This window comes from Heterodontus francisci, chromosome 1 (assembly GCF_036365525.1).
Source record: "Heterodontus francisci isolate sHetFra1 chromosome 1, sHetFra1.hap1, whole genome shotgun sequence".
Lineage (NCBI taxonomy): Eukaryota > Metazoa > Chordata > Chondrichthyes > Heterodontiformes > Heterodontidae > Heterodontus > Heterodontus francisci.
The window spans coordinates 110,215,210-110,241,733 of record NC_090371.1 but is presented as its reverse complement, the minus strand read 5'-3'; the positions used below and the strand labels follow the sequence as shown (position 1 = coordinate 110,241,733).

At 42.3% G+C, this 26,524-nt stretch overlaps 1 protein-coding gene across 1 annotated transcript in view; it reads left to right on the top strand.

Moving 5' to 3' along the window:
* LOC137371592 (melatonin receptor type 1A-like) overlaps positions 1–9,782 on the top strand; it is a 92,241-nt gene extending 82,459 nt beyond the window's left edge. The window contains exon 2 of the mRNA XM_068034430.1: positions 8,585–9,782. Within this exon, the coding sequence (XP_067890531.1) occupies positions 8,585–9,453 (869 nt within the window). The 3' untranslated portion in view covers positions 9,454–9,782. The remainder of the gene's footprint in view (positions 1–8,584) is intronic.
* Positions 9,783–26,524: the final 16,742 nt, after the last annotated feature.

Sequence of the window (26,524 nt, the reverse complement as noted above, 5' to 3'; positions counted from 1 at the left end):
CGCTTGAGATGGCTTAGCCATGTGAGCCGCATGGAAGATGGCAGGATCCCAAAGACACATTGTACAGCGAGCTCGCCACTGGTATCAGACCCACCGGCCGTCCATGTCTCCGCTTTAAAGACGTCTGCAAACGCGACATGAAATCCTGTGATATTGATCACAAGTCGTGGGAGTCAGTTGCAAGCGTTCGCCAGAGCTGGCGGGCAGCCATAAAGACGGGGCTAAAATGTGGCGAGTCAAAGAGACTTAGCAGTTGGCAGGAAAAAAGACAGAGGTGCAAGGGGAGAGCCAACTGTGCAACAGCCCCGAAAAACAAATTTCTCTGCAGCACCTGTGGAAGAGCCTGTCACTCTAAAATTGGCCTTTATAGCCACTCCAGGCACTGCTTCACAAACCACTGACCACCTCCAGGCGCGTATCCATTGTCTCTCGAGATAAGGAGGCCCAAAAGAAAGAAAGAAACACTAATTCCATATTCCTACCACATCCCCACCTGTCCCTATATTTCTCTACCACCTACCTATGCTAGGGGCAATTTATAATGGCCAATTAACCTATCAACCAGCAAGTCTTTTGGCATGTGGGAGGAAACTGGAGCACCCAGAGGAAACCCATGCAGGCACAGGGAGAACTTGCAAACTCCACACAGGCAGTACCCAGAATTGAACCTGGGTCGCTGGAGCTGTGAGGCTGCGGTGCTAACCACTGCGCCACTGTGCCACCCACATGTTAATGTGTGAAATGCACAGAAAGTTGATCAACATCTCAAAGAGGAAAAGTGAATGATGTTTGTGTGTGATCCTTCATCAGAACTTGGTTCCAAGGTTTTGTTCTGAGTTCTCCCTGCTTCCTGGTCAATATTTATCCCTCAATCAACATCACTAAAACGGATTATCTGGTCATCATTACAATGCTGTGAACAAATTCTGTGCCATGCTTTCAATAATATAACAAGACTACACTTTAAAAAAAAGTACTTCATTGGCTGTAAAGCACTTTGGGATGCCCAGGGGTCATGAAAAATGCTATACAAGTCTTTCTTTTTCTGTTACCTCACCCTGATCCTCCTAGAGCTACTTATAAATGAAAATTGTTTATCTAAAATAGTTAAATCAGTATACCCTCAACCCAGTATTCCCTGCGTGCATCTGAACTACCAAGGGGTAACTATGATCCTTCTAGCAAGTTAGTTCTGGCTTGAAAGGAAGAATTTCCAAGTGATCTAAAATGTTGGAAATACGCGAAATAAAATACCAAAGAAAAGTTTTCAATAAAATCAGGTGAGGATTGCCTCAGACCTGCTTGAAAACAAATCTCGAGCTCCACATCCCACTTCAATAATTTCTAAATCCACCACTGCAGCAGACTGCACTTTTGCAAAATGGGTGATCAAATGTCAGGTATATCTGCAGTTTAAATTATGATGAATCGGTGTCCAACTGTAGTGTCCAGTTAAATTCCTTTGTTTTTATGTATCACAAAATCTATACTCAGGGCTGTTTGACAAGGTCTGTGTCAGCTTATTTGAAGCTTTTGGTCAGCTTTTGCTTTCTGTCATATAAGGTCAATTGAGAGCTACAGAAGTGTACCTCCAAAAGGTATCTGATTCCATTGTCATTACATTTAGTTTCCACAAGTACTCAATGATGGTATAAAAATCTGAAAAATCAGCAAGTTGAGTCTACACAGATGTATACATTATATCAATGTTGCTATGAACCATGGACAATAGCAGTGTTACCAGACTTAAAAAAATTGTAAAACTTCTTCAATTATATATGCAAGAGAATATTCTGTTAACAACATTTTGAGCAGCTTAAAGACGTCTTAATAGATTAACGGAAAGAGTCTTGTAGACATTACAGCTTAATCTTCAAAATATAAAAAAAAATGTTTTCCATACTTACAGTATTCTTTCTGGGAGATATGCCGGGCCATGAGGTTACAGATTGTGGTTAAATACAATTCTGCTGCTGCTGATGGCCCACAGTGCCTCATGGATCCTCATTTTTGAGTTGCTACATCTGCTCGAAATCTATTCCATTTAGCACGGTGGTAGTGCCACACAACATGATGGAGGGTATCCTCGATGTGAAGACGGAACTTCATCTCCACAAGGATTGTGCGGTTGTCACTCCTACCAATACTGTCATGGTCAGTTGCATCTGCGATAGGTAGACTGATGAGGACGAGGTCAAGTAGGTTTTCCCTCTTGTTGGTTCCCTCACCACCTGCTGCAGACACAGTCTAGCAGCTATGTCCATTAGGACTCGGCCAGCTCAGTCAGTAGTGGTACTACTGAGCCACTTTTGGTGATGGACATTGAAGTTCCCCACACAGAGTACATTCTGTGACCTTGCTACCCTCAGTGCTTCTTCCAATTGGTATTCAACATGGAGGAGTACTGATTCATCAGCTGAGGAGGGGGTGTGGTGATTGGTGGTAATCAGAAGGAGATTTGCCCATGTTTGACCTGATGACATGAGACTTCATGGGGTCCGGAGTCCATGTTGAGGAATCCCAGGGCAATTCCCTCCTGACTGTATACCACTGTGCCGCCACCTCTGGTAAGTCTGTCCTGTCAGTGGGACAGGCTTATAAAGGGATAGTGATGGTGGTGTCTGGGACATTGCCTGTAAGGTACGATTCCCTGAATATGACTATATCAGGCTGTTGCTTGACTAGTCTGTGGGACAGCTCTCCCAATTTTGGCACAAGCCCCCAGATGTTAGTAAGGAGAAATTTGCAGGATCGACAGGACTGGGTTTGCCGTTGTCGTTTCCAATGCCTAGGTTGATACCGGGTAGTCTGTCCTGTTTCATTCCTTTTCTTAGCGGTTTGATGCAAATGAGTGGCGTGCTAGGCCATTTCATAGGGCATTTAAAATTCAACCACATTGCAGTGGGTCTGGAGTCACATGTCGGCCAGACTAGGTAAGGATGGAAGATTTCCTGCCCTAAAGGACATTAGAGAACCAGATGGGTTTTTACAGAAAATGACAATGATTTCATGATCATCATTAGACTCGCTTTTTAATTCCAGATTTATTAATTGAGTTCAAATTTCACCATCTGCCATGGTGGGATTGGAACCCATGTCCACAGAGCATTCGCCTGGGCCTCTGGATTTACTAGTCCAGTGACATTACCACTATACCACTGCCACACATATATATATTATAAATTCATAAAATCTGCTCATTAATGTGGAAGGATATTGTATCGCTACTCTTCAAAAAATGCTGAGACAAATATTTAAAAAAGTTTATTGAAGGTTATGGAAATTGGATCTTTATTGAGGAAACAGGTGAATTAATTAAGATTTTCAAACTTATGAAGTGACAACCAACACTTCTGTGGGTGCACAGCCACACAGCAGCCTGGAAGATACTGTGCAGGCCTTGTTCCACCGCACAAAAAATTTTAAAGGGATCGGGCACTGAAATAACTGGCCACGCACAACAAGTACATTTTCAAGGGTCACATTGGTGACAACAAATTCATCATTGTGTAAGTCTCAAATGTCAGGGACAACTGACTTACATTTTAGATAATTCCATGTAGTGCTCACAAAAACCAGAATGTCTGGTCCCAAAGCTGACGGTTGACAACCTGACCTGGTTGGAGAGTTCAGAGAACAGAGGCTGATGTCTAAATCTCAATGATTTAATCTGCTGATGGCAGCCTGCTCTTGCTCTTTCCTCTGGTTACAGCTCTATACAGAACAACGAAAGGCGATCTCATTGAAATGTATAAAATTTTTATAGGCCTTGACAGGGTAGATGCTGATGTGCTGCTTCCCCTGACTGAACAGTCTAAAACTAGGCAGCATAGTCTCAGGATAAGGGGTAAGGGGTCGCCTTTAGGACTGAGATGAGAAGAAAATTCTTCACTCAGAGGGTTGTGAATCTTTGGAATTCTCTACCCCAGAGGGCAGTGGGTGCTCAGTTGTTGAGTATATTCAATGCTGAGATTGATAGATTTTTGAAACGAAAGGAATCAAAAGATATGGGGATAGGGAGAGAAAGTGGAGTTGATGTAACAATTCAGCCTATTGCTTATTGCTCCTATTTCTTATGTTCTTATAATAATAGCTAGGCCATTCAGGAGTGAAATCAGAAAGCATCTTTTCATGCAAAAGATAGTGGACCTCTTCCTCCCCATCCACTGCAAAAGAATGTGAATGTTGCTTCAATTGAAATTTCAAGACTCATAGAGTCATAGAGTCGTACAGCATAGAAACAGGCCCTTTGGGCCACTGCGTCCATGCCGACCATAAAGCCTGTCTATACTAATCCCACCTGCCTGCATTAATTTCATATCCCTCTATGCCTTGCTCATTCAAGTACCTGTCCAGATGCCTCTTAAATGTCGCTACTGTTCCTGCTTCCACCACCTCCTCTGGCAGCTCATTCCAGATACCCATTATTCTTTGTGTGAAAAATTTACCCCTTTGATCCCCTTTAAACCTTCTCCCACTCACCTTAAATCTATGCCCTCTAGTTTTAGTCACTCCTACCATGGGAAACAGACTCTGGCTATCTACCCTATCTATGCCTCTCATAATTTTATATACCTCTATCATGTCCCCTCTCAGTCTCCTTCGCTCCAGGGAAAACAGACCCAGCCTATCCAACCTCTCTTTATAACTCAAGCCCTCCAAACCAGGCAACATCCCTTGTGAATCTTTTTTGCACCCTCTCTAGCTTAATCACATCTTTCCTGTAGTGCGGCGACCAGAACTGCACGCAGTACTCCAAATGCGCCCTAACCAACGTTATGTACAACTGTAACATGACGTCCCAACTCTTGTACTCAATGCCTCGGCCGATGAAGGCAAGCATGCCATACGCCTTCTTCACCACCCTGTCTACCTGTGTTGCCACTTTCAGGGAACTATATACTTGCACTCCAAGATCTCTCTCCCCAGAGCCCTGCCATTCATTATATATGTCCTGCCCTAGTTTAACTTCCCAAAATGCATCACTTCACACTTGTCTGCGTTAAATTCCATGTGCCAATCCCTTGCCCACTTTCCCAGTTTATCTATATCCTTTTGTAACCTTAGACAACTTTCTTCACTGTCTACTATACCACCAATTTTGGTGTCATCTGCAAACTTACTAATCATGCCCCCTACATTCACATCCAAGTCATTAATATATATAACAAACAACAGAGGGCCCAGCACCGATCCCTGCGGCACACCACTGGTCATCGGCCTCCAATCTGAAAAACAACCCTCCACTACCACCCTCTGCTTCGTATCACCAAGCCAATTTTGTATCCAATTGGCTAGCTCACCCTGGATCCCATGTGTTCGAACCTTCCGGACCAGCCTACCATGCGGGACCTTGTCAAAGGCCTTGCTAAAATCCAGGTAGACAATGTCCACCGCCCTGCCCTCATCAATCCTCTTGGTCACCTCCTCAAAAGACACAATCAAATTCGTGAGACATGATTTCCCACGCACAAAGCCTTGCTGACTATCCCTAATCAGACCTTGCCTGTCCAAATGCATATAAATCCTGTCTCTCAGAATCCCTTCCAATAACTTTCCCACCCTGAAGTTAGGCTCACTGACCTGTCGTTCCCTGGCTTATCCCTGCTGCCATTCTTAAATAAAGGCACAACATTAGCTATCCTCCAGTCTTCTGGTATCTTACCCGTGGCTACCGATGATACAAAAATCTCTGTCAGGGCCCCAGCAATCACCTTCCTTGCTTCCCATAGCATCCTAGGATATACCTGGTCAGGCCCTGGGGATTTATCCACCTTAATGCGCTTCAAAACCTCCAACACCTCCTCCTTTGTAATGTTGATATGCTCCAGGATATTGCTGTTCCCTCCCTTGAACTCACGAGCTTCCATGACCTTCTCGACGGTAAATACTGATGAGAAGTATTCATTTAAGACCTCACCCATTTCCCGTAGCTCCACACATAAATTACCACTTTGATCCTTAAGGGGATCTGCTCCCTAGCTACCCTTTTACTCTTAATATACTTATAGAATATTTTAGGATTCTCATTTATCGTATCTGCCAAGGAAATCTCATGGTCCCTTTTCACCCTCCTAATTTCCTTCTTAAGTGTACTCCTCCATCCCCTATACTCCTCAAGGGACTCGCTTGATCCCAGCTGCCTATACCTGACATATGCCTCCTTCTTTGTCCTGACCAGATCTTCAATATCCCTCGTCTACCAAGGTTCCATGAACTTGCCAGCCTTGCCCTTCAATCTAACAGGAACATGCCGGCCCTGAACTCTTCCTATCTCACTTTTAAAAGCTTCCCACTTGCCAGATGTCCCTTTACCTGTAAACAGCTTCTCCCATTCAACTTTTGAGAGTTCCTGTCTGATGCCATTGAAATTAGCCTTCCCCCAATTTAGGACATCAACTTGAGGACCAGTCCTATCCTTTTCCATAACTATCTTGAAGCTAATAGAGTTATGGTCACTGGTCCCAAAATGCTCCCCCACTGACACATCAACCACCTGCCCAGCCACATTTCCCAAGAGGAGGTCGAGTGTAGCCACTTCTCTAGTAGGGCCATCCACATACTGCTTCAGAAAACTATCCTGGACACACTTAAGAAATTCTTCCCCATCTGATCCCTTAGCACTAAGGCAGTCCCGTCAATATTAGGGAAGTTAAAATCACCTACTATTACAACCCTATAATTCCTACACCTATCTGTGATTTCCCTACATATATGCTCCTCCAATTCCCTCTGACAATTGGGGGGCCTATAGTATAATCCCATCAAAGTGATCACCCCTTTCTTATTTCTAAGTTCTATCCATATGGCCTCACTGGATGTTCCCCCCGGGAAATCCTCTCTAAATACTGCCGTGATGTCCTCCCTAATCAATAGTGCAACTCCCCCTCCTCTCTTACCTCCACCTCTGTCATTCCGGAAGCATCGGTACCCCGAAACATTGAGCTGCCAGTCCTGCCCATCCCTCAACCACGTTTCCGTAATAGCTATCATATCACAATCCCATGTACCGATCCATGCTCTGAGTTTATCTGCCTTACCTGTAAGGCTTCTTGCATTAAAGTAAATGCAGTTTAGCCTACCAGACCTTCTATGCTCCCTGTCCTGCCCCTGCTCGGCCTGCCTACTGGACTTGCTTGCTTTAACCTCTACATTTCCCTCAACTATCTCATCGGAGAGACTACTAGTTTGGGTCCCACCCCCCTGCAAGACTAGTTTAAACCCTCCCAAGTAGTTTTAGCAAACCTCCCCGAAAAGGTATTGGTCCCCTTCTAGTTCAGATGCAACCCGTCCTTCTTGTACAGGTCACCTCTGCACCAGAAGAGATCCCAATGATCCAAGAAGCTGAAGCCCTCCCGCCTACACCAGCTCTTCAGCCACGCATTCATTTGCCTTATCTTCCTATTCCTATCCTCACTAGCACGTGGCACAGGGAGTAATACTGAGATTACAACCCTAGAGGTCCTGCTTTTTAAGCTTCTACCTAACCCCCTATATTCACTTTGCAGGACCTCATCTCTCTTCCTGTCTATGTTGTTAGTACCAATATGGACCATGACCTCTGGCTGCTCACCCTCCCCGTTCAGAATGTCCTGCAGCTGCTCTGAGACATCCTTGACCCTGGCACCAGGAGGCAACATACCATCCTGGAGCCTCGTTTGCGGCCACAGAAATGGTTATCTGCACCCCTTACGATAGAATCCCCTATCACTGTAGTTCTTCCACCCCTTTTCCTCCCCTGCTGTGCAGCAGAGCCCTCCGTGGTGCCATGAACTTGGCTGTTGCTGCTTTCCCCTGGGAGGTCATCCCCCACAACAGTATCCAAAGCGTGAAGAGAGGGGGATGGCCACAGGGGACTCCTGCACTACCTGCCTGCGCCTACTACTCCGTCTGGTGGTCACCCATCCCTTTTCTGCCTGTGGAGCCATTACCTGCGGTGTGACCACCTCACTAAACGTGCTATCCACGACGTCCTCAGCATCGCGGATGCTCCACAGTGAATCCACCCACAGCTCCAGCTCCGTAATGCAGGTTGCCAGTAGCTGCAGATGGATACACTTCCTGCACACATGGTCATCGGGGACACTGGAAGCGTCCCTGATTTCCCACATAGCCTGATATCAAAAGATTTCATTATGTAAAGGTGTCAGGAGATATAGATCTAAGGTGGGAAAGTGAAGATGAGATACAGATCAGCCATTTTCTGATTGAAAGATAGAACATGCTCGAGTGGCTGATTGGCCTGAATGATCCAGAACCCCTGTTCGTATACTGTATACTGTTGCAACCTTTCCTGGATTGGACTCCCAGATTTTTGAGTGAGTTTTCAGGAAATTTGTCACCTGGTGTTTGGCCATTAAAATCTTTTTTTAGAAGTAAAATCAATGTTTCCATTTACTCCTGTTTTATGGTGTAAAGTAATTCACAATTAAGGTTTTAAGTACATTTTCATCAAAGTAGTACTGAATTTGTGTAATTATGAATAAATATAATTGTTTGCCTTACAAATAAACATGGCATTTATTTATAGACATATATATATATCTATATAATTCTCTCTTTTTCTCTTTCTTTGCTTAAACAGGAAATATATTTGTTGTCAGCCTGGCCATTGCAGATCTAATAGTGGCAATTTATCCATATCCCATGGTCTTGACATCTATATTTCATAACGGCTGGAATCAGGGCTACATGCATTGTCAGATCAGTGGTTTCCTGATGGGTCTGAGTGTGATTGGATCAATTTTTAATATCACTGGCATTGCCATCAATCGGTATTGCTACATCTGTCACAGTCTGAAGTACGACAAGCTCTACAGTGACAAGAACTCCCTGTGTTTTGTAATCCTCATCTGGACCTTAACGTTTATAGCAATCGTCCCAAACCTGTTTGTGGGATCTTTGCAATATGACCCGAGAGTCTACTCTTGTACTTTTGTGCAATCTGTGAGCTCTGCCTACACTGGCTCGGTGGTGTTTTTTCACTTCATCCTCCCCATTACCATTGTCACCTTTTGCTACTTGAGAATATGGGTCCTCGTCATCCAGGTCAGAAGACGTGTGAAGCCGGACATGAAACCCAAGCTGAAGCCCCACGACTTGCGGAACTTTGTGACGATGTTTGTGGTCTTTGTGCTCTTTGCGGTTTGTTGGGCGCCCCTTAATTTTATTGGTCTTGCCGTGGCTGTCAACCCAGACACAATTGCCCCCAGGATTCCAGAGTGGCTATTTGTAGCCAGTTACTTCATGGCATATTTCAACAGCTGCCTTAATGCGATTATCTATGGACTTTTGAACCAGAATTTCAGGAGAGAGTACAAGAGAATTATAATCTCTATATGCACCGCAAGGATTTTCTTTCCAGAGAGTTCTAATGATGTGCCTGATAGAAATAAAAGTAAACCTTCTCCTTTCATGACAAACAATAATCAAGTGAAGGTAGATTCTGTCTGAATAGTTCATGCATTCACTCAATGTGCCAACCAATGAAGCTTAAGAGAAAAGCATATTATATTAGAATCGATGGAAGGAATAACATATAGTCAAAGTTTGTTAAACCTATGATTGCATTTATTACATATGTTATTTTAAAGTACAAAGGATAACACTACAATTCAATTATACATCAACGAACGATATTCAAGGGAGCAGTAGCTTTCATTTGATTATAATCATATCCATATTGAAATATATAAGGAGAAAGAAGGCTTATTTTTAAACAATTGATAAAACCTTACAGTGTTAGAAATGGGAATAGGAAGCTTCATAACTAAAAATATATATTTGAGCCTAACGATACTTCACTTAGTTTTTAAAAATCTGTAAGTTGAAGTTGCCTTACAGGGTATGTGAGATTGGAAACAAATATAGTGAGCTGAAATTACATTTTGACTACCATTTATTCCATAGTTTTATAAAAATATTTGCAAAAGGGGTCTAAATTGTATTTGAAAATCAGAATGACTAAACTGTTGTAAATAGTACAGAGTTTAAAGTGCAACAACACACACAATCAAAGCTAAACTTATATTTTTAAAGAAAATCACACTAAAAAGCGATGGAAGGAAGTATTTTAGCATGATTAGCCATTTTAACTACTACGGGGTTAAGAAATGAACTGCTAAGCATGTAGTGAGAATTCTACATTAACTTGAATAGGGTGCATGCTCTCCTTATGTACAAAGATGAATTTAGTTTTACCGACAGTGCTTTTACAGTGTTTGATATGATTATTTTGGCTTCAGTGTAATGATAAAGATATATGAAATTCTAAATGTTTCTGTAATGTATCTGATCTTGAAAGTCAAGAGTGCATGAATGTGAATGGCTAAAAGGCCGAGATATCCTGTATACAGTAGCAGTGGTAAAGTATTCAATTCAGATGTTAATTATATTGATAAATGATCAATTGGCAGGTTTGTGACTACATTGTGCCAGATTAGCGATAACCTTTTGGAAGTTAAATTGGATAGCCCCTGAAAATGGGCTCAGGGATTGCAATGCGTGATTAACTCCTGCCCGTGATTGCAATGCAGGCAGCAGACCAACTTCATGCTGCCTGCTCATCTGAATGATCTCCATGTTCAGTTAGCACTAAAAGTGCTGCTGATAGGCTGGACCCATCAACAGGGGGCCAATATCATTAGTGGCTAGCACCACTTAAAGATAGCTTGCACTGATTAAAGCTAGTCAGCAACTCTTAAAGGGTGCATTGTGGCTGGAGCAGGTACTGATGGTCATGTTTGAAGAGAATCTGATCTAGGAAATAGTGAGGAATGACACAACAGGGGAGAGAGTGGGCTCCAAGGTTTTCAGACATCACATTGGAGGTCTTGGTGGAGGAGGTGGAGAGGAGAAGAGAGGTCCTGTATGCACAAGGGGAAGGAGACCCTCCAGATACATAGTCAAAGTGCAGCAGATAGCCATGGAGGTCAATGGCAGGAGTCTAGCCCCAAGAATCTGGAGGCAGTGCCGCAAGAAGTTCAATGATCTTATACGAGCGGCCAAGAACTGTGAATGTGGCTTCAAATCCATATCCTACCAACTGCACCTGTAGCCTCAGTCACTGCTTAAATCACCACACCCTCATCATTCACCTACCAACAATTTCGATCAATCAGGTCTCATACCTAACATTCATATGCTTCATCTCACCCTTACGCACTTAGCACTGCAGCAAGCCTCACACCCACATCTCACAGGTTGAACACAATGCCAGCTATTCAATCATGATGGCCACATTTTTTTTTTATTCGTTCATGGGATGTAAGCATTGTGGACAAGCCGGGTATTTATTGCCCATTCCTAATTGTCCTTGAGAAGGTGGTGGTGAGCTGCCTTCTTGAACTGCTGCAGTCCATGTGGGGTAGGTACACCCACAGTGCTGTAAGGAAGGGAGTTTCAGGATTTTGACCCAGCGACTGTGGAGGAACGACGACATAGTTCCAGGTCAGGATGGTGTGTGGCTTGGAGGGGAAATTGCAGGTGGTGGTGTTCCTGTGCGTCTGCTGCCCTTGTCCTTCTAGGTGGTAGAGGTCGCGGGTTTGGAAGGTGCTGTCATCAGACAAACAGATTGCACGACACTCACTGACACACTTTCCTGTCTCGTTCAGTACAATATGGTGAACAACCAGAAGCAGCAGCAGATAACCAGAGGGGGACAGGCACGCCTGTATATACTGAGCCCCCCACCGGAGGAGACAGTGCGCGCCAATATCGTGAGGCCGTGGGCCACTGGCACAGCTGAAGCCATTGAAGATGAGAGTGTCCTCAAACTTAATCCTCCTTCTCATCCCACTTCCACAAATACAAGGACTAGGGGGCACAGATTTAAGGTTTTGGGCAAGAGATGCAGGGAACTTTTTTGTGCAGCGATTGGTAATGACCTGGAACTCGCTATCTGCAAGGGTGGTGGAAGCGGAGATGATCAATGATTTCAGCAGGAAATTGGATGGGCACTTGGCGGAAATAAACTTACAGGGCTTCAGGGATAGAGCGGGGGAATGGGATTGCATGGATTGCTCTTCAGACAGCCAGCATGGACTCAATGGGCCAAATGGCCTCTTTCTGTGCCGTAACGACACTTAGACTCTATGACTCCTAGAACGGTGCCAACATGAGGTTAAGTCCAATAAGCATTGGGATAAGTGTGTTTGGGCTTGGTGCCCTCTTCTTGTCTTGAGTACATAAGATAACTCAGGGCAAGAGTCACACAGACAGCAGGGAAGTGGGCCAGCAAACTATCCGGCTTTCGGCAGTATAAACCCAGAAAATGCCACTGGGGACCTGACAAAATGATCCCCGACACTCAGAAAAGTGGTTGGGATGGGATTCAGGATGGCCTTGCGGTCAAGGGATTGCAGGAAGCTTGGTTCAGAGGAATACTGAATTTTTTGTGTTGGCCCTGGAGGAATATTCCTGCTCATCCAGCCCCACAAGAAAAGCAATAAAAAGAAAATCCACTTACCTCTGTGGGCCTTTCCTGACCTCGACTCCGTTTCCTGTTCAGTCGGCCTTGCTTGGAAGCCACAATATTTTCCCCATGCAGGCCTCTGGTTAAATTGCAGTCAAGCCTCAATGGCATCATCGGACCACACAATCTACATATTTATAGAAGAACTAGCTTCTAGTGGGTGTCACTCTCGCTTGCTCAGAAAAGCAGGTTATGATCAGAACCTGTGGGAAAACAGCAGGATTAGAGTGGGTAAGCCTCCCCCGAGTCATTTTGGCTGCCCGCCTGTCTGATTTCCTCCAGACTGGCAGGGTTAAAATTGGCCCTAATATGTAATAGCAATTGTAATAGTAAAAGTTTTGGGCAGGAGAAGACCTTTGGAACATCTAGCCCTCCTACTCACAGTATTCCCTTAGTGCAATTCTAATAACGCTGAATTCCATTTGTTAACAAGAACCTATGTCATTCCTGCTTCAAACCATTAAGGTTTCTTGTTCCACCACCGTGCTGGTAATCTGTTCTACATACTATCCATTGTTTTAGCAAATAAAGTTCCTCCTGCTTTTCCTATTTTCTTTTGCTGTCCTTAATTAGTAATTTTCACCCCTTGTGTTTAAATTCTGCTCATGGCAGAAAAGCTTATTCCAACCATTACCTAATTTTAAACATTTCTATCATGTCCCCTGGCATATCATGTCTTTCTTCTCTTTTCAAGAGAGAAAAGACAAGGGGATCCTCATACATCAGTCCCTTAAGTTCTGGGATCAATTGAGTAGTCCTTCTTTGTAACCCGTCCATTTTTGAAGTCAGGAGACCAAAAGTGCACACGCTGGTCTGAATTTAGTCCAGCTGGTGGGGGTCCCGACGACAAGCCACAAAGGCGAGGGGAACCCTGCATCGGCCCTTTGGAGTGTGATTCAACGGCACTCGGGCACTTAACAGCCTGGCGCTGTGGTCCCCATCCGTTTAAGGATGGGGATCCCACCTCCCAGAGCTGCCAGCCAATCACTGGGCCAGCAGCTCACTAGTATCGGCAGCGGCACCAGGAACGGTGGCCACTGCTGTTACTACACCAGGTTGGAACCAGGAGTACTTCTCTATTAAATTGCAGCTGCCATTTCTCTGCCCTCTAGTCAAGCTTGTCGTGAGCCTTTTGAATTTCTGAGCATTGTTAATCATCATTTGCCGCTATTCCCAATTTATTATCTTTTGCAAATTATGACACAAATATTGATACAAATTATAAACAGCGACCCTAAAGGCTGGACCTTATGGCAGACCACTTGTAATTGGTTGCCAACCAGATAATTGCCTACACACTACTACTCATTGCTGTCTACCAACCAACCATTTACCAATTTATTTTAATGTATTCCCATCTGAGCCATTGATTCAGACCTTATGTAGTAGCATATTGTGAACAGGGTAGTGTCAATGAATGTTATTTATTTAAACTTCCAGAAGACATTCAATAAGGTCCCTCATAAGAGACCGTTAACTAAAGTTGAAGCCCATAGAATTGAGGGCAATTTGAATTAGGAGATTGGCTGAGCAGTAGGAGGCAGAGAGTAAGAGTAATTGGCAGGTACTCAAATTGGCAGAATGTGAGTAGTGGTGTCCCATAAGGATCTGTGTTGAGGACAACTATTCACTGTAATATATTAACCACTTAGATGACAGGATAGAGAGGCACAAATCCAAGTTTATTAATGACACAAAGATAGAGGGCATTGAAAGCAGTGCAGATGAAAGCGCAGGGCGGCACAGTGGCGCAGTGGTTAGCACTGCAGCCTCACAGCTCCAGCGACCCGGGTTTAATTCTGGGTACTGCCTGTGTGGAGTTTGCAAGTTCTCCCTGTGTCTGCGTGGGTTTCCTCCGGGTGCTCCGGTTTCCTCCCACATGCCAAAGACTTGCAGGTTGATAGGTAAATTGGCCATTATAAATTGCCCCTAGTATAGGTAGATGATAGGGAAATATAGGGACAGGTGGGGATGTGGTAGGAATATGGAATTAGTGTAGGATTAGTATAAATGGGTGGTTGATGGTCGGCGCAGACTCGGTGGGCCGAAGGGCCTGTTTCAGTGCTGTATCTCTAAATAAATAAAGCATAAAATGACAAAGATGCGATTAGATTAAATGAATGGGCAAAACTGTGGCAAATGAATTTTACAGTAGGCAAGTGTGGGGCCATCCACTTTGCATCAAAAGTGATAGAGCAGAGTACTTTCAAAGTGGTGAAAGGCTAGAAACAGTGGAGGTCCAAAGAAATTTGGGGGTCCAGGTACACAGATCATTACAATATTATGAACAGGTACAGAAAATGATCAAAAAGGCTCGTGGAATGCTGGACTTTATATCTAGATACTAGAATAGGGTGGCACAGTGGCGCAGTGGTTAGCACCGCAGCCTCACAGCTCCAGTGACCCGGGTTCAATTCTGGGTACTGCCTGTGTGGAGTTTGCACGTTCTCCCTGTATCTGCGTGGGTTTCCTCCGGGTGCTCCGGTTTCTTCCCACATGCCAAAGACTTGCATGTTGATAGGTAAATTGGCCAATATAAATTGCCCCTAGTATAGGTAGGTGGTAGGGAAATATATAGGGACAGGTGGGGGTGCGGTAGGAATATGGGATTAGTGTAGGATTAGTATAAATGGGTAGTTGATGGTCGGCACAGACTTGGTGGGCCGAAGGGCCTGTTTCAGTGCTGTATCAATAAATAAAAATAAAATAAATACAAAAGGGTAGAAGTCATGCTTTAGCTATCCCTACTGAATTCAGTTCTGGGCACCATACCTTATATTGGCCTTGGAGAAAGTGCAGGGTAGTTTTGCCAAAATGATACTTGGACTCCAAGAATTAAACAACAAGGAGAGATTACACAGACTGGGGTTGTATTCATTGGAATTTACAAGTTTTCAAGATATTAAGGGAAACTGATAGGGTAGAAAGAGAGAAATTATTTCTGCTGGTGGGGGAGTCTAAGACTAAAGGACATAGTCTAGAAATTAGATCCCGACCTTTCAGAGAAGGAAACACTTCTACAAAGGATGGTAGAAGTTTGGAACTCTCTTCTGCAAATGACAGTTGATGCCTTGTCAATTGTTAATTTGAAATCTGAGGTTGATAGATTTTTTGTTAACCAAAGGTGTTAAGGGATATGGGGCAAAGGAAAGTGTGCGGAGTTAGGTCACAGATCAGTTGATGATGAAGATCAGCCATGATCTTATTGATTGGTGGAGCAGGCTCGAGGGGCAGTATGCTCTACTCCTGCTCCTATTTATGTTTCTATTCTCTATGGCATATCTTCCTGTCCAACCGAGCCAAAAGCTCCAGGCTGAGGAACAAGAAATTCTGCTGCATTATTGTTATTCTGAGACCTGAACTAGAGCAGGTTTCAGAATTGCAATTGCTTGGCTATACTTTAAGACATCAAGCAGGCATGATTTATCATCAAAAGCAAAATATAAAATATATTTAAAAATGCATGCAAAAAATGGAAAAATGAATACATTTGAAAATGATTGGACTTTTTGTATATGTAAATGAAGCTTGGATTTCTCCCTCGCACAGCACAGACAAGGAATTGAGCTGAGCACCTTATGTTCATTATTTGTAACAAAATCACAAGTGCAGATATTTATAGTGAACAGAGGGAGATCCTCCCCCCGTCCCCCCACTTGATTTGGATAATTTAGTTACACATTGGCTTTATCAACTGGGCCTTCCGGGTGCTTGTCTCCTCATTTTCACCAAAGGCATCGACATTTGTGATCAGTATATCTGTGTATGGATAGGCTGTCTCTGTTTTACAACATTACTCTGAAACATTTTTCCTTTTATTGTTATGTTAGTATCGATCTCTGACTGGATTGGGTTTCTCCTAATTCAAACAATGAAATACAGGCTGATTAAAAACCGTCTGCAATTGATGGGTAATTGTGTTATGTTCAACCACAGATCATCCTCTACATCTGATCTATTTTCTATTCAACCTATTTTCCTCTGTTCTTCACCCATTCTTCTGAAATTATAGAGGGTGATTTTTGTCTGGTATACTAATCGGGTGTGCAGCAGGCATTGGGATTGTGTGCCCACCTGATCGTGCCAGCAAGAGGCCTGTACCATCTTGACTGAACCCCATGAGCATGTAGATGGTAAGCTGTGAGCGCTGAATGGGCACTCCGAGGAAGCTTGCTGATCGGGAAGGGCAGGAAATCGTCTGCTTCCTATGCCAAGCCAGTGGCCAGTCCAGTCTTAGGGAAAGGGCAATCTCAGGGTGGATGTGACAAGAGTAAGCCACACAGGGAATGATGGTGAACCGGATGATTTTTGTGGAGTCAGGAGGACCACTCCTGCTCTACCTGGCCCTTCAAGATTAAAAGGAATAAAAATTTTGTCTGACTTTTGGAGGACCCTGTGGCAGTCTCTTTAAGAGCCGCTGGTTCACCTGCTTCATCCCAGGGATCAATTGGCACAAGTCTGATCCACCGGTCCATAAAAATCATGGCAGAGGCCGAACATGGGCATAGGTTCCTGACTCTTTCAGGGAAAAATGTGACCACCCATATCAAGGCCAACTCGGCAATCGAGTACAGTGAAGCTCTCTAATCCTATTTCCCTGCACTTTCTCTTCTATACTCTTCCTTTTCAAATACTAAACAAATTATGTTGTAAATGTAATTGTCTCAATTACTCAATAGCCTCAGCCTCAATAGCTATCTGTGGTGAAGCACTCCATGTTCTAATAACCTGTTTGAAAAAAAATCTTCTGACTTCCCCCTTCTTCTATTGATAATCCCGAGTCCATGGCCTTAATGCTAAGTACTAGGCTATAGCCTAATTTAGTCAAGGAATGAGCCTCTTCATCCAAACCTGAAAATAAATATAGGTCCATTCTAAATTATAGTTATTAGTCACTTTAAACAAGGAATGATTTAAAGTGAAGTGGAAAATTACTTGGGAAAAGACAAATCTAATTAGAACCTTTAGAGTAACAAAGGGAGAACATTTAAATTGATTTGAAAGGAAAAGTTCAATTTGCAATTTTTATGAAAATGTGTTTCATTTATTTACTGAAATCATGTGAGGTGATAAAACGACTGGCTGATTTCAGTGCTTGGTATTATGACAAAACTATGTTTGCTGTTCTTGTTGTAGTACAAATATATTTACACAATCTGGAGGAAATTTGGAGGTCATCTGCTCAGCAGAAATGGGGCAGTACCAACCCAAAAAATGGTGGGGTTGATTTACCACCCGATTCCCGCCAATGGTGTGAAGACTCTCATCTTTACCAGGGCAGAGTGCTGCCTGAGTCAGGTAGTGGCCCTTTAAATATGCAAATTGGAGTCCTACAACATAGAACCGCTATTGCCATTTTGGAACAGTACTGGATGGTTCGTGCAATGTGCACACTCTGGCCAATGTCAGCCGGTGGCCTAGCTGAAGAGAAGTCCAGCAAGTAAGTTTATCCAGGCTCCATAAAATCTGCCTGGGCCACTGCCGCAACAGGTAGCCCCTGTCCTCCCAGGTGGGGGCTCCAGGGAAATCCAGCCCCTTTGGGGCATAAAGAATCTTCCCCTTTGTTTTTCTCATAATAATCTTTATTTGTTCCTGGTTTACCATCACATCTAACACCTGTAGATGCATATTGAAACTGACCTCTATGCTTTTATTATTCTGATCAATCACATTCTAGATCATATTCTGGTTCCCTTTTGCTGAAATACAGTTAGGTTACAAACAAAGGTGGTGGTGGCTGGTTGGGGGGTGGGGGGGGAGGCTGGTGGTGCAGTGTTGATGCGAGTAGGGATGGGGGACAGGAGGTGGATGGTGCAGACTATTATGAACACAGTATAGGAAGAAAATACTGTTTTCGAGAGCAAACTATAACTTGCTTACCCTGACACTGATATGTTTACAGAGGTCTTCATATTTTATTATTTTTGGTAGATTTGTTTTCATATCTGTATGCATCGTGCAAGGCTATTTTCAGCTTGATGTCCCAATGAAATTCTAGCACATCACTGTAGTAGGAATCTGGAAACAGACAAAAGTACCTTTGCATAACTACCAAACTTAATTTTGCTCTTTGGTGCTTTTCCACATATCAATCTACAGTGCATCATCGAAGATGTTGACAGATGAAGAGAAGTTCAGCTCACAATGTCACTTCACCCAGAATGCACTGAAGAAGGACAAGCAATGTCCTCCAGGTATTTGCTGTAATCTGGATTTCTCTACAGCACAAAAGCCCATGCTTCAGAACACTTGGCAGATGAATTTATTTTATGAATAAAGCATTGAATTTAAAACAAAAATAGAATTGAGTGTTTTTTTAAAAATAGGTCAATAGATTGCTGGGCACATGGCTATGTACTGATTTTTAATTCTGCTTGCTGTTACATTGTAGTAGCTACAAATCACTTTCTTCATGACTCTTTAGGATGAGCACTTGAAACGTCATAGTTTATAAGGCTATGGGCCAAGTCCTGGAAAATGAGATTAGAATAGATAAGCTTGATGGCAAGTGTGTACATGGTGGACTGAAGGGCCTGTTTCTGTGCTGTATAACTCTATGACTCTATAAATAGAGGTATAGGAACGTAGGAACATAGGAACAGAACTGGCTTCCCCTTTGTTTTGAAATTGTGTCCCCGTATCATATGAAATGTTCTTCTCTTCTCAAGAGCAATTCAGGATGGGCAATAAATGCTGGCCTTGCCAGCAGTGCCCACATACCACGAATGAATAAAAAAAATTCCTAGCTTTTTGCTTGCTGTCAAAGGTTATATTTATAATATGTAACAAGATAAAAACATAGGCCAAAATTTTACCAGGTCTTTGGCGATGGGCAGGGAGGTGGGAAGGCTGGCAAAATGGCACAGGAAGGCACCAGGGGGTGCCTGACGTCTTGCCACCACCATGCCATTTTGCCAGCAGTGGGAAAAGTGGCAGATTGGCTGCCCGCCAGGAGCCTAATTGAGCCACTTAAGCGGCCAACTAAGGCCCACGTCCCGCCTCTGCAGGCATTTTGCCCACATTGGGGGTTGAGCGGGCAGGGGTGCCTTTTGCTACATGAAGAGAGTGCCTACTGAAACTTGGCAGCCTCCCAGTGGACTCTGAGGGGGCTGGGCCCTAATTTAGGGGCACTCTGTGGCCAACTGAGGGGCCCCCCGGCAGCAATGGCTGCCCATGCGCAACTGCGCTCAGCTACCCAACCAACCCCCAACCCCCTGATCGCTGGGGTCAGCCTGCCAGGCCCAGCTACCCGCAACCCCACTGTCCCGTCAATTGAGAGTGCCTCGGTCATTGGCCACCTCTGATTTGGATGGTGGCAACAGCTGTGGTCACTTAATTGGCTAACACAGGCAATATGCTTCCCCAAGTCCCACCATCAGCCTAATGGGGTTGCCTCCTGCTTTTGGCCCCAGTGGCAGGACTTCTGTCATCCCTGTATAATTTTGGCCATAGTCATCGAGAGATACAGCACTGAAACAGGCCCTTCGGCCCACTGAGTCTGTGCTGACCATCAACCACCCATTTATACTAATCCTACATTAATCCCATATTCCCTACCACCTACCTACACTCAGGACAATTTACAATGGCCAAATACCTATCAACCTGCAAGTTTTTGGTAGTGGGAGGAAACCGGAGCACCCGGCAGAAACCCACGTGGTCACAGGGAGAACTTGCAAACTCCGCACAGGTAGTACCCAGAACCAAACATGGGTAGCTGGAGCTGTGAGGCTGCGGTGCTAACCACTGCACCACTGTGCCACCCATAAAGTGTCAGCATACTGTTTGATAAAATGGGATTTTCTTTTTACACTATTCTTAAAGTTTAGTTGTTTGACAGCTTAAACACACAAAGCTATAGCATGGCATTTAGTGTTGATTAGTTGGTTTATGCTGCAGTGGTTACACAGCCAAATGCACTGAGTAACTGAACCTGACTTATCCTCTGACAGAATGTTGGAAAATATATATTGGCCCCGATTTTGTAGTCAGCGGCGAAGGAATGGCGCTCGCCATTTGAACTCGAAGAAAGCTGTCCACAAAGATGTAGCGATCTCTGTGGAGTGGTTTTCCCCTTTCCTGACAATCTAGTGCCAAACAGCAGTGATCTCAGAGAGCAGGTAAGCAACCAATCACATTCACACAAACCAAACCAGGAAGCTAAAAGCTCTTGATATCTTTCACTTGTAATTTAAACTTTTAGATAGCGAAATAAATGATTATGATTGGAGTAAGATAGAAGCTAAAATAAAGATAAATATATTTTCAACAAAAAAATTACTTTAAAAAAATTACTTTTTAAAAATGTGGAAATTTTTATCATTATGGAAAAACTTGACATTCCACAAATATAAAATTAGCTTCTCAGGGCCATTGACAGTGTTTAGCAGTAATTATGAAGTTAGTACGCTGTTAAAAACTCAGTTACACCTCTTTCAGCAATGTGTTACTTTTTCAAATGTTTCTATAATGAGACTAATACCATAAAAGCAAGTTCTTGTTGATTGAGTGATTGTTAATTGATTGTAGTCTGGGGTGGGGGCATCAGCAGTCCAATCTATGGAGGAGCATAGATGCAACAGTAGTAGACTCGCCAACTTTAAGGGCATTTAAGTGGTCATTGGATAGACATATGGATGAAAATGGAATAGTGTAGGTCAGATGGTTTCACAGGTCGGCGCAACATCGAGGGCCGAAGGGCCTGTACTGCGCTGTAATGTTCTATGTTCTATCACTGACAGTAACTTCTGGATTTCCGTGGTATTCTGCACACATGTGGAGTCCAGAAATTGCTGTCTATTTCTGTGGAGTACTGATGGCAAAAACTGACAAAATCAGGGCTAACATTTTTGGGTTTTAATTAAGATACAAAGAGTAAAAATTCTGAAGCTTGTCTTGTTTTCTTTTAAATGAAGTGCAGCATAACAGTCTAAAATTGATCTTTTTTGGGTATTTTGATCAGCATGTACATTATATGAGTCGATGAATTATTGACTACTCAAACTGTTTCTCATTCATTTTTCATTATTTTGTTAAACAAGCTCATACTGGCAAAAAAGGTCAAGTTGCATTTGGTCAGTACGACAGGCGCTAACTGCACCCACTTTACTATTCACCAGTTGTTATGTAGAAGCTACTCAGTAGACTTAAAATGGAAATACAAAATATTGCAGGTGCTAAAAATCTGAGGTAAAAACAGAAAATGCTGGAAATACTCAGCAGGTCAGGCAGCATCTGTGGAGAGAGAAACAAGTTAACGTTTCAGGTTGATGATCTTTCAGCAGAACTGTGACAGAGAGGACATTTCTGCTGATCCAGTACTGGATATCGGACAAGCAGTCTGACAACTTAAAGACCCCAGTGGAGGTGTTGAAAGAGACAGTAGTGGTGTAGAGCTGGGTTTCGTCTGAGTACATGTTGTTGGATGATGTCGCCAAGGGGAAACATGTAGATGAAAAATAGCAGGGGGCTAAGGATCGATCCTTGGAAAACACCAGAGGTAACAGTGCTGGAGTGGGAAGAGAAGCCATTGAAGGTGCAACCTCATGAACTAGAAAATTGTGTAAAGAATGTACAGAAGGAGGTATTTGGCCCATCATGCCTGCACCCTTACTAGCTTCATATTAGAGTAATCTTGTTCCTTCCTTATACCCTATAATATTTTTCTTAGTCAAGTATTTATCTAATTACCTCTTAGAAATTGTGATTAATTCAACTTGAATAGTTTATGGGCAATTCGTATTATATTCTAATGACATTTTGCATGAAAATAATCATTTTAACCTCTTCCTTTTATGCTTCTCATGCTAAATTAAGGATGGCAAACAAAATAGAATCTCAGGAGAGCAAAGGCTAAAAGTTAATTGTAAATCTTATGTGTAGACTACATTGTTAAATGGCATGAAGCACTTAACTAAAGTGAAACAAGACCAGAGTTAGAAATATTTTGCACATGGTAATGTATCAAAAATGGATCTTTTCCATAAGACTAGAGGAAAGAAAACACAAGTCCCTTTATTAAATTCTGTAGGCCATATTTATTAGTAATTTTTAAAAATTACTCATATATCAAGGCAATTATGCAAAAAGGAAAGTCTATGCTGATGTTTTATTTCTAATCAATGTCCAAAAGAAGCACTAATGCAAGTTCCAATATGATTTTGTTCTTATTTTTATTTCAAAATGCTTTGTAACAAGTTTATTTGAAAAAACTACAGAGGGTACTTTAACCGAAGTGGGGCGGAGAATGTTCCTGAAGCATTCCCACTTCCCACCATCTGAACTTACCTGAAGGCAGGTATGGGGAAAGTCACCTATCCCTGAGGAGTAGGGGCTTACTTTAACTGGCACAGTCACCTCTGGATGACATCATTGGGATGCTCATGCCTATTAACTGCAGGCCGAATAAGGACTGCTCATTCTTAGCCCAACAAGCACAAGCAAAGAGCAGGTATGATCCATGGCACAGGAGACCCAGCTAAGTTGCTTTTTTTTAACTTTGTAAAGGATCCTTCTCTTTCTGGTAGCCTCCCCTCCTCTGAGATTTCCATTCTACCCTCAATCATGAACTTAATCGATTCCTCACCTCCTTACCATTTCTGTGGGTTCCTGATGGCGGCCTGACCCCATGTTCTGAATATCTGCGCCTGTTGACGTCATCCCCACTGGCTTTGAGCAGAAGTCAGTGTCGGAACATTGCAATGAGGCCTGGAGTTAAATTCTCCCAGGTCTCACGTTCAGAATGCGTTGAATGGATCAACACCTGCTTCATCCCTTGTTTCAGCCCTAATTCCTGCCCCTGGTTAAAATCTGGGCTTACACTGCTTTATTTTACTGTGCTTTCATTTCAAAATGGAGTAGTGGAATAATATATGTGCTATGTTCAGAAGCATTCTTTGTGAATAAATCTTAAGTGAAGCTTGTCAGATAAATACTAGTCAGTTAACTTGCTTAATGTTGCCCACTTAAACCAAGAATTTAATTTAACTGAATGTAATACTTTCCCAGTTGTGTCAACCGATGAATTTCAATTGATTTGCTTATTTTGTTTGCCCTCATTACCCAGATAAGCCTCACATTACAAAACAGATGTCTAGCTGGTAGAATTGGATGTTGACCGGAGCAGGCAGTCTTATTTTGAACAGGGAAAGTCTTAATCTTTGAACTTCAAACTCATCCCACATATACTGTGTGGTTTTGTACATGTGTTCTGTGCTGAAATGATGATTAAGGGCTTTAAACAGAAAACATTGATAACAATCCCAGTGTTTTCACTTTATCACTTAACATATGTTGAAACAACTTGTTCTCTCCACGCCACTAAGCCTCAGTTCCTCAGGGTAATATGCGATAAACCACACATTGCAGTAGGTATTAGGCAGATTTTGTGGGGGGAGCATTTGACTTTGGTGGTGATGGAAGATAGGCATTAATGTTTCAGCAAACCATTTTACATCTGTACACAAGCAAAATACTGTGAATAAAAACAGAAAATGCTGGAAATACCCAGCAGGTCAGGCAACATCTGTGAAGAGAGATAGAAAGGTAGTGTTTCAGGTTGATGATGTTTCACCAGAACTCAAGTTCATCAGAATATTTTACCCTTGTTCTGATATTCTGATCCATGGAAAAGAAAATCAGGCAGGGTGTAAAATGGCTTGCTTATTCTCTAGGGCTGCTTCTGTGCTATTGCCAAATTTAAATTTTACCTTCTGTAGATGAATTTTGTGGACAGCTAAAGAGTTTTACTAGAATGTATTATCTTTATATCAAGAACATATGTTTGCAATTGTTTAATTGTGGAAAATAAATCAGAGGAACACAGATCTAAGACTGTCCAGGTGGTTTATTTTCCTTAACTTGCCCATTATGTTGACACATTTCTTTACACCATTTGCTGAGCTTGTTTTCTTTTACAAAAGAAGTACTTAGCACTGGAGATTTGCAGCAAAGTCTTCTTTTGCCTTGACAATTTACATGTGTAATATATTTGTATCATCGCCCATTTAAAGTCACTATAATGAGTGAAAGCACTTGTAGCAATGAGACCTGAGACTCGTATATCACTGGTTCTAAAATATTGCCATTAAACCCACTGATGTGGTATAAGTAAAGCATACAGAACCAAATGCATAGTTATAGAGTCATTAAAGATAAATTAATCTATTAGTAAACCTGTAAATAATGCATATATCAGGTTACAAATGCCACTTTTTGAATGTATATGTAACATTACAATAAAATGCTAATACATTTAATGATCATGTCTCTCAATATTTCAGTTTAATAAGGTGTCTCATTCAATTCATGCAGTGAAAAAATGTCTTTTAAAGATTTATTTCTGTTTGCCTTCAGTAACTGCATAATATTCCTCACATTGTATGCTCCTTTTTCCGATTGTTCTATCCTTTATCAATCCACAGAATGTCCAGGATGACACAAGCTCTTAGAGACAGAGCCACACATCAAATACTTAACTGTGCATTCACACTGTTTTCTTCCTGTTACGAAAGTGCTTTTTGAATGTTTTATTTTTTGAGGACTTGTGTTAAAACTAACAAGATTCCATGGATGTGTTTTTTTTTTACCAAGTTCATTGAAAGGACACTTGAGATGCTGTTTGAAAAACAACTGTGCTGGAAGTCATGTGCTTTGGGCTCAGTAAACAACAGAACTCTTGGTGACCTGGGGAAAAATGGTTACAGAGAAGCCACATGTTAAGGTTTGTGGGGGTCAGGAGGTCGACTGTCTGGGGTTTGGACATTGTTTTCAGTTTAGTTGGGTGTGAACTGCTTGAAGACAGTTGGTGTTTTCTGGCCAGGAAAAAAAAAGAAAAAAACACTCAGCTCACTTCCTTCTACTCCCTTTGAAGAAATTCAGTGTGGAAGAGTTAGAATTCCTGGTGCTGCATAGCTCCTGAGAAGCTGAAAAAATCCTATGATTCACGTGTGTGCTGGCAGAAAAACCTGATGCCACATTTGTCCTGGAAAGCCTACGAGGATAATTCTTGACATCTCCGGAACAGACCACTTCTGAAACAATCCCAGTGTCCCATCTCCGTATACCTGGATGTCAGACCAAAAAAGGGACAACTGACTTCCTTCCATATCGTCTCTTTTTTTCTTCAAGAATTAGCAAGTCTTTTATTGTCTTTTTTTTGGTAACAGACCTCTGCAGAGGGAATTGCTGTATTTTTTCCAGTGTGTATGTGAGTGTAATTGGGGAATTTAAAAAGGGAACTTTCATATTTCAATCTTTGTGCTAATGCTTTGCTTCATTACTGGTTAAGTCTTGTTTCATAATAAACTGATAATTTTGTTTATTAAAGAAACCTGGATGGTGTATTTTATTCTGGGATAAAAAATAAAGTATATGATTGGTTGTATCAGTAACTGGGTAAACATTTAAATATATGTTGTGACCGGTGGAAAAGTGGAACTAGAAAAGACAGTGCATTCCTCCCAACTCGGTCATAATGTTCCAAAGGATGTGACTATTGCACAAGATTAAGGACCCAGTTCAAAATTATTACAGTAGAACCATTTTCAATATACCAGCCAAAAATATAAATAACAAATATCATTGAAAATTTTCCATTGAATAGCATGCTTGACTTCAGAGAAACACTTTCATTTAGACCATAAATCCTTCACTACATTTTACTTCTATAGTTTACTGTAGCAATAAAGGAAAACCTCTGACAGTTGAGTCACAGGGAATTTGTTGCAGGAGTGAACATTTGATAATTCATGAATACTAAAGGAGTTATTCCAGTCCTTCTTAAAGTTGCATTACATTCTGTACTCTGCAGGCCTGCAATCTTCTGTACATTGGTGCAATCAGGTGAGGAGAAATTGAAGGTATCCCCTCTTTTCCCTCTCACTGTTTGATCACAACAGATTTATTTTCTTTTTTAAGTGGATATACTTGCCAATTCAGTGAGTGTTTAACTTGTTTAAATGCCATGATCATAAGAGCCAATTGGACAGGTTTTCTTGAGTTTAACAAAGAAAGAAATTAACTTTATTGTACTTAAACCAATCTAAGTAAAAA